General features: G+C 36.2%; 1 protein-coding gene across 7 annotated transcripts in view; it reads right to left on the reverse strand.

The window, feature by feature from the left end:
• LOC126695493 (xanthohumol 4-O-methyltransferase-like) overlaps nucleotides 1-14,346 on the reverse strand; it is a 32,890-nt gene extending 18,544 nt beyond the window's left edge. For 2 of the 7 annotated variants that reach the window (XM_050392258.1, XM_050392257.1), the window contains exon 1: nucleotides 13,421-14,342. In XM_050392258.1, the coding sequence (XP_050248215.1) occupies nucleotides 13,421-14,188 (768 nt within the window). In that variant the 5' untranslated portion in view covers nucleotides 14,189-14,342. Of the gene's footprint in view, nucleotides 1-10,358; nucleotides 10,764-13,420 lie in introns of those variants that run through there. The other 5 variants (XM_050392253.1, XM_050392254.1, XM_050392256.1 and 2 more) reach the window with 5 other exon arrangements.
• Between the last annotated feature and the right edge of the window lie 1,964 nt (nucleotides 14,347-16,310).

Consider the following 16,310-nt stretch of genomic DNA (forward strand, 5'->3'; position numbering starts at 1 on the left):
CACCGAGACTTCAAGGTTAGAGACCTCGTCTTGAGGAAAGTAATGGGCACAGCTAAAGACCCTACCTAAGGAAAGCTCGGCCCTAACTAGAAGGGACCCTATAAAATCACGTCATGGCAGAGGAAAGGCACATACCACTTGGAAACATTGGACGAACAGAGGTTACACCATCTATGGAACACAAAGCATCTCCGAAATTACTACTAGTAGAAGATAGCATAAAGAGTGATACTCCTCATTTCCAGTTTATTTCTTTTAGTTAAATTTTTTACAGTACCTTTTAAGCCCAAAGGGCAAGTTTTTTATCCTTTTTAAGAACAATCTTTTACTTATGCACACATTTACCAAAAATAAGAGGAGTTATTCAAATATAAGTTGTGTATATTTTCTCTACTAAACTACTTTCGTTATCAAGTCTACAAGTGGACGAGTTCATCCCATAAGGATGCTTGGAAATTATCAAGTCCACAAATGGACGAGTCCATCCTACAAGGATGCTTTGAATAAAAAGTCCACAAGCGGACGAGTTAATTGAGTCCACAAGTAGACAGATTCATAAATAAGTCCATAAGTGGACGAGTTCATCCCATAAGGGTGAGTTAGTATTATTGAGTCCATAAGTGGACATATTCATGATAAAATTCATAAATTGGATGGGTTCAACCACACGTTGAATTAAAATTACTAGTCCATAAAAAGACGGGTTCATCCAAGAGGATGATCAGAAAATTATGAAGTCCATAAAGTGGACGGTTTCAACCACATGTTGAAATTAAATCCATAAAAGGATGGGTTCATCCAAGAGGATGATCAAAAAATTATAAGATCCATAATATAGATGGATTCAACCACACTGAATTAAAATCACTAGTCCATTGAGATCCATAAAAGTGGACAGATGAAACCATAAGCTGAAAAGATTCATCTACAGGAATAAAAAGTAGACGGATAAAATAAGTAATCAAGTATTACTAAAAGCTCATAGAGGGAGAAGTCTGAATACAAAAAGTGACAGATAAATTAAACATAAACTATTCTTCAAAAAGTTTACATTTCCACCATAAAAATAAATAAATAAATAAAGCTACAGTTGGACGGGAGTGTTTTCATCTACAACTAAGTGTACTGCGTGCTGGTGACCGATGCTGTCTACGACGAGGGCAATCTCTCCATCACCACGAGGGTCGTCAACGAGGGCATCATTAGCAAATAGTTTGTCCGTGCTCTCAGAGTGGATGGGCTGAACTGAGGTCTGGGCTTAGACATCAATAGTCACATGGGATAAGTCCAGGTCTGGATAAGAAGCTTTGACTTGATGGAGGCAGTCGTCAAAGCCTTCGGCAAAGGATTCTCCGAGCTCTACCACCAGAAGGGTGTCGGAGTCACAGTACTCACATATCACTTCATCCTTCACCTGACAGAGCCAGTCCTTGGCGTCACTGATTTCTTTCTCCTTGTCTGCCAAGACCTGCCTTAATAGCTTCATCTGCTTTTCCAACTCACCCCTAGCTTCCTCTGACAAAGTGAGCTTCTTCTCCCGGACTGTCTTCCAGGCCTTCAACTCATTCAACTCGTCCTCCGTCGATCTCGCCTTTGCCCTTATACGGTCTAATGTCGTCTCATGGTTCAGGCAACGGCTTATCAACCCCTTCATCATCAACATTGCCTGAAGATAAAAGGGTTAGTAACAAGGCAAGTTGAAGGGAAGGAAAAGAGAAAGTGGACGAACGTAGTTACCTGAGCAATGCAAAAGAGACCCGTCTCCCCCATGGCCTCGGTTGCGTGGTTGCTCAAGTCCTCATAATCATCAGCCATGATGATGGATGAGAGCTGCTCCAATACATACTTAGAGTCCTCACGAAGGAGGACGGGTGCTTTTTCAGTGACGAGGACCGAGCCCATCATGAGTCCCTTGCCCTTTCATGGGCCAAGCTTCTTGGTTTCAGCTTTCAACCCCACAACGAGTTCGGGGACAGTTTTAGGCTTCTTTGGAAGACGGTCAGTCTTCTCCAACTACTTCCTCTTAGTGGACGGGTTAGAAGAACCCGTCCCCTTAGAAGGCTAACCCTCCGCTTGTTTTTTCAAAGCAGCTTGCTGTTTAATATAGGCCCTTCTCTTGGCGGCGTCCATCTCTTCACAAAGGTAAACGGATGTCTAGAGTTAAATAAAGTAAAAAGAAAGAAACCAAAGTGTAGGGTGACAAACTTACGTTGGCGAACTTAAAGGTCGTAGCAACGGGTGGCTATAGTTGGCTCTGGTCCGTCACAATACCAATGTAGAGTGTCTAAGGTGACCAAATTTGCCCGCGTCCTCTCAGATAGTTTAGTTTTGTTGAAAATATTTTCCAAAAAGTTCCACTATTCAAGCGAAACTTGTGGACAGTCCCGAGTTACAATAGGAGACGGATTTCTAGAGTTAAATAAAGTAAAAAGAAAGAAACCAAAGTGTAGGGTGACAGATTTACGTTGGCGAACTTAAAGGTCGTAGCAACAGGTGGCTGTAGTTGGCTCTGGTCCGTCACAATACCAATGTAGAGTGTCTAAGGTGACCAAATTTGCCCACGTCCTCTCAGATAGTTTAGTTTTGTTGAAAATATTTTCCAAAAAGCTCCATTGTTCAAGCGAAACTTGTGGACAGTCCCGAGTTACAATAGGAGACGGATGGTCAAAATAACATGAAGAAAACTTAAAACAATAGAGAACCTGAATATGGATGAATGCATACCAAACGGGGGCATTATGCCCCATGTTTTATCGACGGGCATATATTCATGGTCACCGGGGTGACACATCCACTCGTCACCCTCCATAAAGAAATAACGACTTTTCAAATCCCTGTTGGAGTCGAGAGTCTCACAAATGAGCCTCAGCAACGGGCTCCTGGGCTAGAAGCTATACATGCCCTTAGACTGAGCAATCTCAGCAGGATGGTAATAATGAAAGAATCCTTCCACTGTCAACCTCCGTACTCCGTCAGACATAGCCCTATACAAAACCTCCATGCCAAGGATGACCCTCCAGGCGTTTAAAGAGATCTAGGTGACGACCAACCCAAGGTACTGGAGGAGGCGACGATGGAGTGCACTTAGGGGGAATCTGAGCCCCGCCTTCAGCATTTACTCGTAGACTCCTACGTCCTCAACACCCTCATAATAACACTTCTCTGATTTGTAAGGTAGATGAGGGGGTATATGAACGGGTATCTAATACTTATCCCTAAGTGTTTTGAAGTGTGATTCTTTGATTGTAGAAACAAAATCATTAACCATCCACAAAAGAAGCATTATGAACTCCCTAAATCCATCAAGACCTACGATGGATTGGATTGGGGGTTCAACACCATCTAGGCCGTCACTAGAGTCACCCTCACCCTCTAACCTATCCATCTCCAAACCCTCATCCCTTGAAGGAGAGGTGGCCGACGGATTCCTCTCTTCACTTAAAGTGTCAAGATCTTTTTGACCTGATGGAAACACCTCATCGTAGCCCACCTCATCGCGAACACACGATTGGTTACTTGATGGACTAGACATCTATCACCTACACGTGACGGTAAACTCTAAGACACTGACAGATCTAATAAATGACGAGAGTACAACGTCTAAAAAGTGACAAATTTAATGGAAGGAGAAGAGTACTTACCAGTTGAAGATAAGCAGCAAAAAGGTGTAGATGACAGATGCACTAGGTGGAAGGTATGCTCGTTTGTCAAGAGTGACGGTAGCACTCTGATTGTAAGATTTCTGTGGAAAGTAAAAAATGAGGGTTAAAGAGGCAGGTTTATATAGAGGGAACGGCATGGAAAACGAAGGGACATTTTGTTCCAAGAGATGGACCACTATATAGACACCACATGTCCCTACGACATTAATGACCCTAAGCCAGCATATCAGGCTGGGTGTGTTTCTTAGGAGGCAAATTGAACCATCACCCCACGGGTCCATCCACTCAAAGATCACGGACTCATGGAGTGAGAGGGCAAATGAAGAGGGTAAAATTAAGGACGACAGATCCATTAAAATAAACCTGACGATGCTAGACCAGTGGGCTAACAGTGGACGGATCCAAGATGCACAGGCGCAAGGTGGTCAGATCTCAAGGCCACGTGGCATCCACATGGTTTAAGTGACCTTCAAGGAATCTTAACTGGAAACAACTTGTGTCCCACAATTAACCCTAGTTGATAGAGTTTCAATATGAATAGAATCCTAACATGAGAAGGATCCAGTAATATATGCCTATTAATGATAATCTTCTCCATAATGAAATGTCTTTCTACGCAAGAAACAGATGTCAGTTTTACACTACTATAAAAACCCAAAGGCCCTCAGAAAACAAGGTACACATAATTTACCCCAGTTCTAGCACTCTAGAGTATTGAAAAGTTTTCTGACCTAATTTTCGGAGGGTCTTCGGTCGATACTGCACCAGTACTCTCCTAGGGTTTTTCTTTGTCTTTGTTTCGCATGTTTTGCTTTGAGCACATGAGTATTGTGCAGCTTACTGATGATTTTCGGCATCATCATGAACAATTACTCCCAAAATAGATCCAACATTCCAAATAAGTAAAACTCATGAAATTAAAGCCTAGAGATTATACCACTCTCGAAATCACTTTTTTATCCATTAGATTTTTGTTTTTAAAATGGTGTGGAAGTAGAATTACTCAAAAAATAATAATAAAAAAATAAAAATTGAGTAATGCTACAATCAAAAATATTTCATAACAAATCTTAAGTCATGACTTGTTATTGATCACATCATTGACATCATTTTTTTACCCATTCATAACTTGTCATGTAAAATTTGATATAAAATTATTACGAAAATATTATAAACATAACATTACTTATAAAAATTAACTCAAATAACAGAAAAATAATCCAAAGAACAACCATATGAGATCAAACAACCCCAAAATATTTAATAAAAAGCCCATTTTTAACATTTCAAAAACCAAAAATAGAAAATTCCTTTAATAATTCTATAATTACTTCAACCCAATCCGAAAAAAATAAAAATAAAATAAAAATCTAAAGTCGCAACTGTGAGCTAAGGATAATAATAATAATAATACGTACCTTCATGAAAACTGCATCAGCATTTGGAATGGCTTCAAACATGTCTCCTCCGACATGTGTGATTCCATCATAAATGGGTGCCATAGCAACAACGTGTGGTAGATCAAAGTTAATACCTTTGATGTGTGGATAGGATTTCACAATCTCAGCTAGCACACTACCGGTCCCACCTCCCACGTCACTAATGATCCCACAGAACCAAAACCATCTTTATACTCGGAGACAATAGTATTCATCACAATATTGGCCGTACAAGCCATGCCATCATTGAACAATTTGTTGAATTCAGGATTTACAGAACCAAAATCCCAAACCTCACGGCCATGAGTCTTTTTAAAGGCTATGCCACCTTCTTTGACACATTGGCTGAAACAGTGCCACGGCGCCATTAGCAAAGGATGGTCCTCCATGAGTAGCATAGGAGCTAGGGTCATCTTGGAATCATGCAACAGCCATCTTGATGAGTGGGTCAGGCCGTACAGAGTGTCTCCACCTTCTGATGGATGATGATGTGATTGTGTGGTGAAGATCTTTCTGCGGACTAGCAATCTCATGATGCGTGTGAGGTAGCTGATATCTGGGGAGTGTGCATCAGGAATACCAGCTATTATCTGGGACAAGGTCATTGGGCCACCATGCATGTTTATAATGTCAGCTATGCGGAGCTCCACAGCACATTTCATCAAGACTCACGAAAAATTCTTTGCTTCTTGTCATATGATTACTGCAAGCACTATCCAGATACCATGTACTTCTTGGTTCTTGTTGTACAGACATACATGAGAAAAACACATGTTCATTTTCAACCTCCTTAGTGAAGTTGACATGATGTTCTTCTTTAGCACTTTTATCATCTTTATACCAGTAGTCTCTTTGAGAGTGATTTGGGATTTTACACTTAGTGCATCGAAAATAGCAATTTTTGGACTCATGTCCAGATTTTTTACAGATTATGCATTGAGTTACTAGAAAATTTTCTTTGGCTTGAAAAACTTCTTTTTCCTTTGCCTTGACCTCTAAAATTATGTTTTCCTCGTCCTCCTCCAATTTGATTCCTTTGTTGGGAGGAATTGCTGGCTTTATTTTCTTGTTCATTTTTTGTGTTTTTATTGTCTATACTTTTCACTTTAGATTGAAATGCTTATTCAAAAGATTGAGTAGAAAATCTACCCATCCTTTTTTCATGTGCTTCAAGAGATCCACAAAGCTCATGAGCTTTGATAAATCTTTAGCTTCTTCAATTGTAGCAACCACATGTTCAAATTTTATTGACAAACTTCTTAGTATTTTCTCTACAATTTTTTGATCATTTACATTATCTCCATAGCCTCTAATTTGATTTATTATTGTTGAAACTTTAGAGAAAAATTCTTGCACAGTTTCATTTTCTTTCATTTGCAAGTTATCAAATTCTCTCCAAAGATTTTGTAGTTTAATAGAAATTACTTTATCATAGCCACTAAATTGCTTTTTCAAAATTTCCCATGCTTCTTTAGATTTAGTTGCACCACAAATTCTAGGGAAAATAGTTTTGCTTGTACTCCTTTAGCTTTGCTGCTGCCAAAGTTGACAAATCTTCTGGCTGTTCATAGCCTTCTTCAATTAAATCCCACAAATCTTGTGAGATGAAGAGTGTCTTCTTTTGTGTGCTCCAAAAATCATAGCTGTGAAGATGGGAACGATGTTTTGGGCATAGTTGAAGATCGCTATACTTGTACTTGCTACCATGGTTTATGGTTGTCTGGTTTATAATTCTAGGACAAAAGGGGTTGGTGCTCTGATACCAAATTTGTTGGTGCAAGTTTAGAACAATATGGCTAGGAGTAGAATTTAGGGTTTTTTTTAAAAAATAACTACAAAACTCATACTATATCATAAGTTAGCCACCGTTTCAAAGTTATTTCATTTCTAACAATTCGAGTCCAGTGGACTCGATTTACCCAGAAGACAAACTAGGAAATCGAGTTCAATGAACTCGGTTTCCATGTACAGAAACCGAGTTCATTGAACTCGGTTTATATACACAGAAATCGAGTTCAAAAACTCGGTTTCCATGTATGGAAACCAAGTTCATTGAACTCGGTTTCTATACACAGAAACCGAGTTCTTTGAACTCGATTTCCATGTCTCATCCATGCTTCCCCACTCGATTTTTGTTCAAACTACACCACCCCTGTTTAAACTACACCACCCCTGTTTTACTCTCCAAAAAACAGAGCATTATGATTTCAAGAAAGACAAAATCAGTTACAGCCATGTTTCCCCACTCAGTTTTTGTTCAAACTACACCACCCCTGTTTTACTCTCCACAAAACAAAGCATTATGATTTCAAGAAAGACAAAATCAGTTACAAAGCTCTAAGACTAAACATTACTTTGGAAAATATTATAGTACACAAAGCTATCAAAGTACAGTGATGATGTTAGACTTTTGTTTGCTATCTGAACATGACATGAAACTCTACACCAAACTAGAGGGACTTCCTAGCTATTTGAATAGTTTTAACAGTGATTCTGATGCCTTGTGAAGTATGCTCTGTTTTGTGGAGAGTAAAACGGGGGTTAAGTTATTTCATGCATACAAAGACCGAGTGGGGAGGAGATGGATGAGACATGGAAATCGAGTTCAATGAACTCGGTTTCCATGTATAGAAACTGAGTTCAATGAACTCGATTTCTATGTAGATAAACCGAGTTCAATGAACTCGGTTTCTGTACATGGAAACCGAGTTTTTTGAACTCGATTTCCTAGTTTGTCAGTATCAGTTTCTGGATAAATCGAGTCCACTAAACTCGAATTGTTAGAAATGAAATAAGTTTGAAACGTTGGCTAACTTATAATATAGTATGGGTTTTGTAGTTATTTTTTAAAAAAATCCTAGAATTTAGTATTTAAGTTGCTGTTACACTAGATATGAAAAAAAAAAAAAAAAACAGGGTATTGCTGAAACTCTATTTCATTGCAATTTTTATTTCTTTTTCGAATGTTACAACTTCATTTACAACTCACATCTATATATAGATGTGTTAGGAGTTTAGGATGACTACAAGCTTCAAGAATACCACAGAAGTTTGCTTCATTTCTCTTTAATTGACACTTGTCCATGAGGTGTCTACTTGCATGCTTGCTTGGTGCTGGATTCTTCATTTGTTGACACTTATGGCTTGTTTGGATGGAGGGGGAAAGGAGGGGGAGTGAAGGGGAGTAAAGTAGAGTTGAGTTGGCTAAAAAAGCTAATTTTGTGCTAAATTTACTCTACTCTACTCTACTCTACTCCCCCTCCCTCTCCCTCAATCCAAACGGACCATTAGATTTCAGTTGCTTCTTTCTTTGACACATATGGAGCCACTTGTCAATTGCAAATTATATTTTAACAGGGCTTTGATCATCTAGTACTTCAAAGTCAAAGAGTCAAAATATTATCTATATCTGCATAAGTTAAATCTCTTTTTTTTTTTTTTAAATACACATCAAATCTCATCATGAATAAAATTAAAATGTTAAATTCACTAACTATTTAAAGAAAATGCTAAATATTGACATCCTCGAATAAAAGTGTATTACTAAATATGGATATTTTCACATGTAGGCCGGAAGGTTCACTTCAAAGATTCATCCTCACTTCAAAAGTATACCGTGTATACGTATTAGTGTATTACTCATGGTTTCTAGATTTTTACTATAAATATGTAATACATTTATTTAAATGACTATTGAACCAATTAGCCACTTAGAACCTTTTACAAAAATTTCTTCACCCTTCTTAATGCCAAACCAGCTGGTCCGTGAGCAGGGTTTTTAGGGAGTTGCACACTTGCTTCGAAGAACTCTAGCCCAGGCTTGGTCATTTCCCCCATATAATCTCCAATTAAGCTTAGCAAGCAAAGCTATGTTCTTTGGTCCAGCAGCTAATAAACCCAGGTCTCCTTCATTTTTTGGTACAAGGCAATTAATTGGAATTTAAATTCTTGCTCCTTTATTTTCCCATTGGAGTTAAGACTAAGGGTGCGTTTGAATCGGCTTCAAACGAATTCAGGAAAACGTTTTCTGGAAAATAGGGCGTTTGGCCAACCACGGAAAATATTATTTTCCGTAAAACGTTTTCCTGTTGACCGAAGTTTGAAGCCTTGACCACGGAAATGAAATTCTGCCCTCATTTTCACTTCAATTCATTTCCGTGGCTTGCAAAACGCAGAGAGAGAGAGAAAAAACAGAGAACAGAAAACAGAAGCGAGAGAGAAAGAACAAAAAAAAAAAACAATCGAAGAACACTGCGTTTCAACGAGCGAGATCACGAACCCCGATCCACGAACGAGATCGAAGCCAACGAGCGAGATCGAAGCCAACGAAGTGCGAGAGCTCCGATCGATCCAGCCACCCAGAGCTCCGATCGCGATCTCAGCTTCGATCTTCGCGCGAAGCGTCGATCTTCGCGCGATCGCGATGCGCCGATCGGAGAGATCGCGATCGCGCGAACGCGTCGATCGCGATCGCGATCGACGCATCGCGCCGCCGAGCGCGATCGCGCCGACCGCTCCGATCACGATCGCGCCGATCGCGATCTCATCGCGATCGACGCATCGCGCCGCCGAGCGCGATCGCGCCGATCGCGATCTCTCCGATCGCGAGCTCGCCTTCGTTTGTCCGGATTTGATGATTTTTTTCTGGGTTTTGTTTGTGTTTTGATGAATAAATGATATTATATAATCGTTTGGTAACCAAGAAAATGTGAAAATGTGTTTTCTATGCTATTTTCAAGAACACAAACAAACATCAGAAAATATTTTCCGAAATATTTTTTGAAATGCAACCAAACACATGAAAACATTTTCCTTTCCGGAAAATAGCATTTCCGGAAAATAGAATATTTTCCGGAAATACTTTTACACGAACCAAACACAGCCTAAAAAGCAAAGCAATACCAATACCTTACTGAGTCTGGGACTAATTCAATTAGTTGGACAACAGCTCCTCAAGGGGATTTTAAAGTAAGGATTGCTTAGAAGGTTGGGCTTTGGAGGTAGTTATGCCAATGGGTATAAGTAGCTGCTAGACCGATTAAGTAGATTAGCCTCATTGATTAGGATTTGAGCATGTATAAATAGAACTTTGGTCTTGTAATGAGATCTATTAGAAATTAAACTCTCTCTCTCTCTCTCTCTCTCTCTCTCTCTCTCTCTCTAAATTCTTGGAAGCTAGGATGCCCTCATATTTCAACCTTTATATCTCGAGCAAATTATAAACACTAGCCACCATTCAAGTTTTTCAACAACTTACTAAAATAATCTGTAATGTAGATAACAATTTATTTGTCAAACTTTCTCATGCATTACATATGTTGGAAACTAGTAACATTATAATAATGACTACATCATAACCATATCACTTTGGGTACGCCTCAATAATGGATGGTAAAGCTGAAATTTTGATGATATTGTAGCGAGGAAAGCCTCCTTCTTCCAATACTTTCTTCCACTCGAGTTCAGTCCTTTCCTTGCCACCTGAGGAATGTGCAATCATAAGCAAATCAAATACTAAACATGTGTCATCAAATAGACCGTTACCCTCTGGCTGTAGCACAACATCTACAATAATAACTTTTCCAGTCTCTTCTGGTATTGCTTTTCGGCAATTTTTCAAAATCTTGACACAACTTTCATCATTCCAATCATGCATGATCCACTGCATAATTCAAAGTGGCAATGTCACAATCAAAATCCAAATCGAATATAAATTAACTTCTAATTGTACTACATTTTAGTGCCAAGTGTTTTCATTTTAATTTTCTTAATTTTAGTGCCAAATAGCCTATTTATAATGCTCAACATGAAAGTGAAGATATCATCCCACTCACCTAAATAAGTCCACCTCATAATCATTACCATTGAATGCTTTTGTGCATAAATACGTGTTATAAACTTGTTATTCATAGAAATGATAAAACTTCAACTAAAAGTCTTTGGAAACATCTGCCATATTTTCTATGCAATCCATTCCACAATCACTTTTTCTTTCTTTTGTTTTATGGTTGAGTTAAAAAAATTATAATAAAATAAAATAGCAACAACACAATAATTTGTATAATGCCCAATAATATAATATATTATATAGTTTTTGAGAAGTAGTAACATGAGGTAGTAACTATAGGCAAACATGACAAACTAACACTTATGGCATGTTTGTATGTTGTAATAGATCCTATATTGGAATGGTTATTCATGAGTAATAATTATTTGGTTATATCTTTACTACATGAAATAATTATTCCTTAGCATGTTGGGTACAATGCAACAGATTTTATACATAATGGAATTTTTTATTTCTGTGGAATAGGGTTTGGTTGATTTTTCCTTATGTGGAATAGTTATTCATAGCAATTCCATAAAATTGATTCATCTCTAGAAGAAATGTAATAGTTATTCTCAATTATCAAAAAATGTAATAGTTATTCCTTAATACACATAACAACTTTAAAAATTATAATATTTCCAAAATACTCACTATCCTTATATGCATAATAATTATAAAATGTTGGGTAAATTACAAAATTAAATCTTTTACATCATATGTCAATTTGGTTCTTAATCTTTTAATTATATCAATTTGGTCTCTGCCATTATATGCTGACGTAGCTAATGGCCCAAATAAGATATTATTTTTTGCCACGTCAACTATCCTATACTGCCACGTCATATTATATTTGAAAAACCGTAACGTTCCACTGCTTTTAGTATACAAGCATTAATCAAATTTGCATTTCTTTCTTTTTCATAAAAAAAAAAAAATTGCATTTCATTTTTATTTATTACAAACAAAGAGAGTTCATCACAAAAGCCTTACAAAAACGCTGGGCGCTAACTCATTAATTTTGCTTTTCGATTTGTAAGAATTTTTTTAAGTAGAAGGAATAACTGAAGTATACAGTAAATGTAAATTTGGTTAGAACTTATTTTGTTAAAACTGAAAATACTATAGCAAAATAATTTTTAAATGTGTGAATAGTGCCGTAAGACCCCATTTTTAATGAAAAATTGCTAAAAAGTAAATTTTGTGGGTCTTATGAACAGTGTGCAGACACACAAACTGAGGAAGGAAAATAAGAAATATACTGTTACTGTTCATGAACAGTAACATGAACAGCAAAAACGCTGGGCTAAAACTCATTAATTTTGCTTTTCGATTTGTAAGAATTTGTTTAAGTAGAAGGAATAACTGAAGTACACAGTAAGAGTATTGTTTCCGCTCAAACGTAACAAATTACAAAGACAAAATGTTCAAAACTTTTTACAAAGAAGGTATACTGCCATCTGCACATGTCCACTGAACCATGGAACTAAAAGTATAGGTATTTTTGCCTATAAGGGGAAGCTTAATCCTATCAAATTTCATTTCACACCAAATCCTTTACAAGAGACAAAACAACATTACATTCCAAACCCTTCTGCTATTCTATTGCCGAAAAATCCATATCAAACAAAGAAGCAACTCAAACCCATCATTGGCATAACCCATTTAAGACCAAAAGATAAAAATACTAGTGACCGCAAATTGGGCATAGAGCATCAGAACAATTACTCCCAAAACAGATCCAACATTCCAAATAAGTAAAACTCATGAAATTAAAGCCCATAGATTATGAGCCCATTTGGTACATTTTGTTTAAAAACTGAAAAATTATTATTTGAAATCATTTGTAAACATACTTATGGTTAAAAAAAATGTGAAAATAATGTGTAAAAATACATGTAATGTTATTTAAAAACTAAAAATAATTATTTGAATACAGAAACCAAACAAATATCCCCTATCCCACTTTCAAAATCACTTTTTTATCCATTAGATTTTTGTTTTTAAAATGTCATGGAAGTCACTCAAAAAATAATAATAAAAATAAAAATTGAGTAATGCTACATTCAAAAACATTTGCATAACAAATGATTAGGTCGTGACATGTTATTGACATCTTTGACATCATTTTTTTACACATCCATAACTTATCACATAGAATTTGATATGAAATTATTACAAAAATATTATAAACATAACATTTCTGGTAAAAATTAACTCAAATAACAGAAAAATAATCCAAACAACAACCATATGAGATCAATCAACCCCAAAATATTTAATAAAAAGCCCATTTTTAACATTTCAAATACAAAAAATAGAAAACTCCTTTAACAATTCAATAATTACTTCAACCCAATCCTGGAAAAAAAAAATTCTAAAGCCGCAACTGTGAGCTAAGGAAAACAACGATAATAATTAATAATAATAATAATAATAATAATAATGGCTTAAAAAAAAAATTTGCATCTCAAAACAATATATGTACATACCTTCATGAAAACTGCATCAGCGTTTGGAATGGCTTCAAACATGTCTCCTCCAACATGTGTGATTCCATCATAAATGGGTGCCATAGCAACAACATGTGGTAGATCAAAGTTAATACCTTTGATGTGTGGATAGGATTTCACAATCTCAGCTAGCACACTACCGGTCCCACCTCCCACATCAACTAATGATCCCACAGAACCAAAACCATCTTTATACTCAGAGACAATAGTATTCATCACAATATTGGCCGTACAAGCCATGCCATCATTGAACAATTTGTTGAATTCAGGATTTACAGAACCAAAATCCCAAACCTCACGGCCATGAGTCTTTTTAAAGGCTATGCCACCTTCTTTGACACATTGGCTGAAACAGTGCCACGGCGCCATTAGCAAAGGATGGTCCTCCATGAGTAGCATAGGAGCTAGGGTCATCTTGGAATCATGCAACAGCCATCTTGATGAGTGGGTCAGGCCGTACAGAGTGTCTCCACCTTCTGATGGATGATGATCTGACTGTGTGGTGAAGATCTTTCTGCGGACTAGCAATCTCATGATGCGTGTGAGGTAGCTGATATCTGGGGAGTGTGCATCAGGAATACCAGCTATTATCTGGGACAAGGTCATTGGGCCACCATGCATGTTTATAATGTCAGCTATGCGGAGCTCCACAGCACATTTCACTGCCATGGAATCTGCAAAGCTCAACATGTATTTCCATATATCAGCTTGCCCTTGTAGCTCTGCTTCAGCTTCTTTTGCTTCCATTCTCAAAAACACACACACACACACACACACACACACACACACACACCCGGTACTCTCTCTCTCAAATGAAGTGGAACCAGGGGTAAAAGCAGTATATAATTTCCTGACTTGGCTTTGAGTGTCTCCAACTTAAAGAAGGTTAAAACATCATATCTCCTTTTTGGTAGAAGTCTTGTCGTATCCTATATGACACTACATATTTTGAAATTATTGGATTGATTTACCCCAAAAAAAAAAAAAAAATTATTGGATTGAGTGTACGTTTGGATTACTATGTGAATAGTGATGGCCAAACCCAGCTGTACTCGGCCGACCAGGGATACAATTTCCAACCAAAATAAAAAATAATAACATGACATTTTGAAATTATTGGATTGATTTAGCCCAAAAAAAAAAAAAAATTTATTGGATTGAGTGTACGTTTGGAACGCACGTTTACATGCGTTCCGGCGTTTAACTGAAATAAGAGTGGGATTCATGTACTATTTATGAGATTTGTAAATATTTTTTAAAAAAAAAAAACTTTAAAATTAAGTTTTACGATACTATTTATATATTTAAAAATTAATTTACTACAGTATTTTTAGTTTATAATTTTCAGTAATAAGCGATATCTAAGCAGATCTTGAATATTTTTTAACTGAAATAAGGGTGGGTTTCGTGCACTATTTACGAGATTTGTAAGTATTTTTAAAAAAAAAAAACAACTTTAAAATTGAGTTTCACGATACTATTCACATATTTAAAAATTATTTTGATACAGTATTTTTAGTTTTCAATTTTCAGCAACAAGCGGTATCTAAGCAGATCCTGAATGTTTTTTATATTCTTAATAAATATATCAAATTTTGTTTCAGTCAGATATTATTTACTATCCGATTCTAAACTTATTTTTTATCCATAATTTTAGATTAAAGAACTTGAAATTTAAATATACGATTGATGACATAGTTATTGATATTTAATTTTCTAAAAATTTTGCAAGTATGGAACATATAAAAAGAAAATATAATCTAATGATGGATTTATAAAAATTCACATCCAATAAAAAAATATTAAGTGAAATTGTAGTTTTTTGCTACAACCAAGTTTATAACTAAACTTTATCCTATAATCAAATATTGTTATTCATTATTTAATTGTTTCTTGGTCGATTTTTAAATTTGAATTACATCTTCTATATATGTATATATTTTGAGTATTATATCCACATTAATTGAGTATAGTATTAATTATATCATTTTAAAATCAAAAGTGTAGTAAAAGGAAAATGTGTTGATAACTTGCATAATTACTGCCAACACACATCTATTATCAAAATTACTACAAATTTCTATCCTTTGTTATTTTCATTCCTTTTATATGCAAAGCCTGAGCATGCACAACAAAAAAGGAAGGCTATAGCGGTGTTTTCGAAAAATGCCACTATAGGTACTCTATAGTGGCGCTTTAAGAGTGTTGTAATAGGGGAGGTTTATAGCCATGTCTTTAAGGGTCTATAGCTGCATTTTTAAACACAGGGCCTATTGTGGTGATTACAAAGTGCTAACATAGGTCAAACCCCAAAATAAATAAATAATAATAATAATAATGGACCTATAGCGGCGCTTGACAACTTTCACAATAATTACATCCGATTAGTATGAAATTTGGCATATATATTAAGAACATATAGAACATATAATTCAACGGTTGGATTTTCAAAATATGAATACAATAATAAGTTATTAAGTGGTGTAATTTTGCTTAAAGTTACATCAGGTGTAATTTAAACTCAACCTATATATATATAAAAGATGACTAAATTACTAAATTAAAATTTATTTTACTTTCCTACATTTTCTCACCAACTAGACATCATCTCAAATCACACTTTCCCACACTTTCTCACTAACCAAACATATTATACCCATTTTTCTCTCTAATCTATGACTCTCATATCTATCTCTCTCTAAATCCTCATCAATCTCAGTCAAGCTTTGAACTTCCATAGCTGGATCTCTTGTGGTCACCACCAACAACCACCATGAGTCAGAATAAGGGTGGCTCTCAAATCCCTCTTCACCAAACATCTATCACCACCACTATTGACCACAGTCATTCACATAAGCCATCACAACAA

Source organism: Quercus robur, chromosome 8 (assembly GCF_932294415.1).
Source record: "Quercus robur chromosome 8, dhQueRobu3.1, whole genome shotgun sequence".
Classification (NCBI taxonomy): domain Eukaryota; kingdom Viridiplantae; phylum Streptophyta; class Magnoliopsida; order Fagales; family Fagaceae; genus Quercus; species Quercus robur.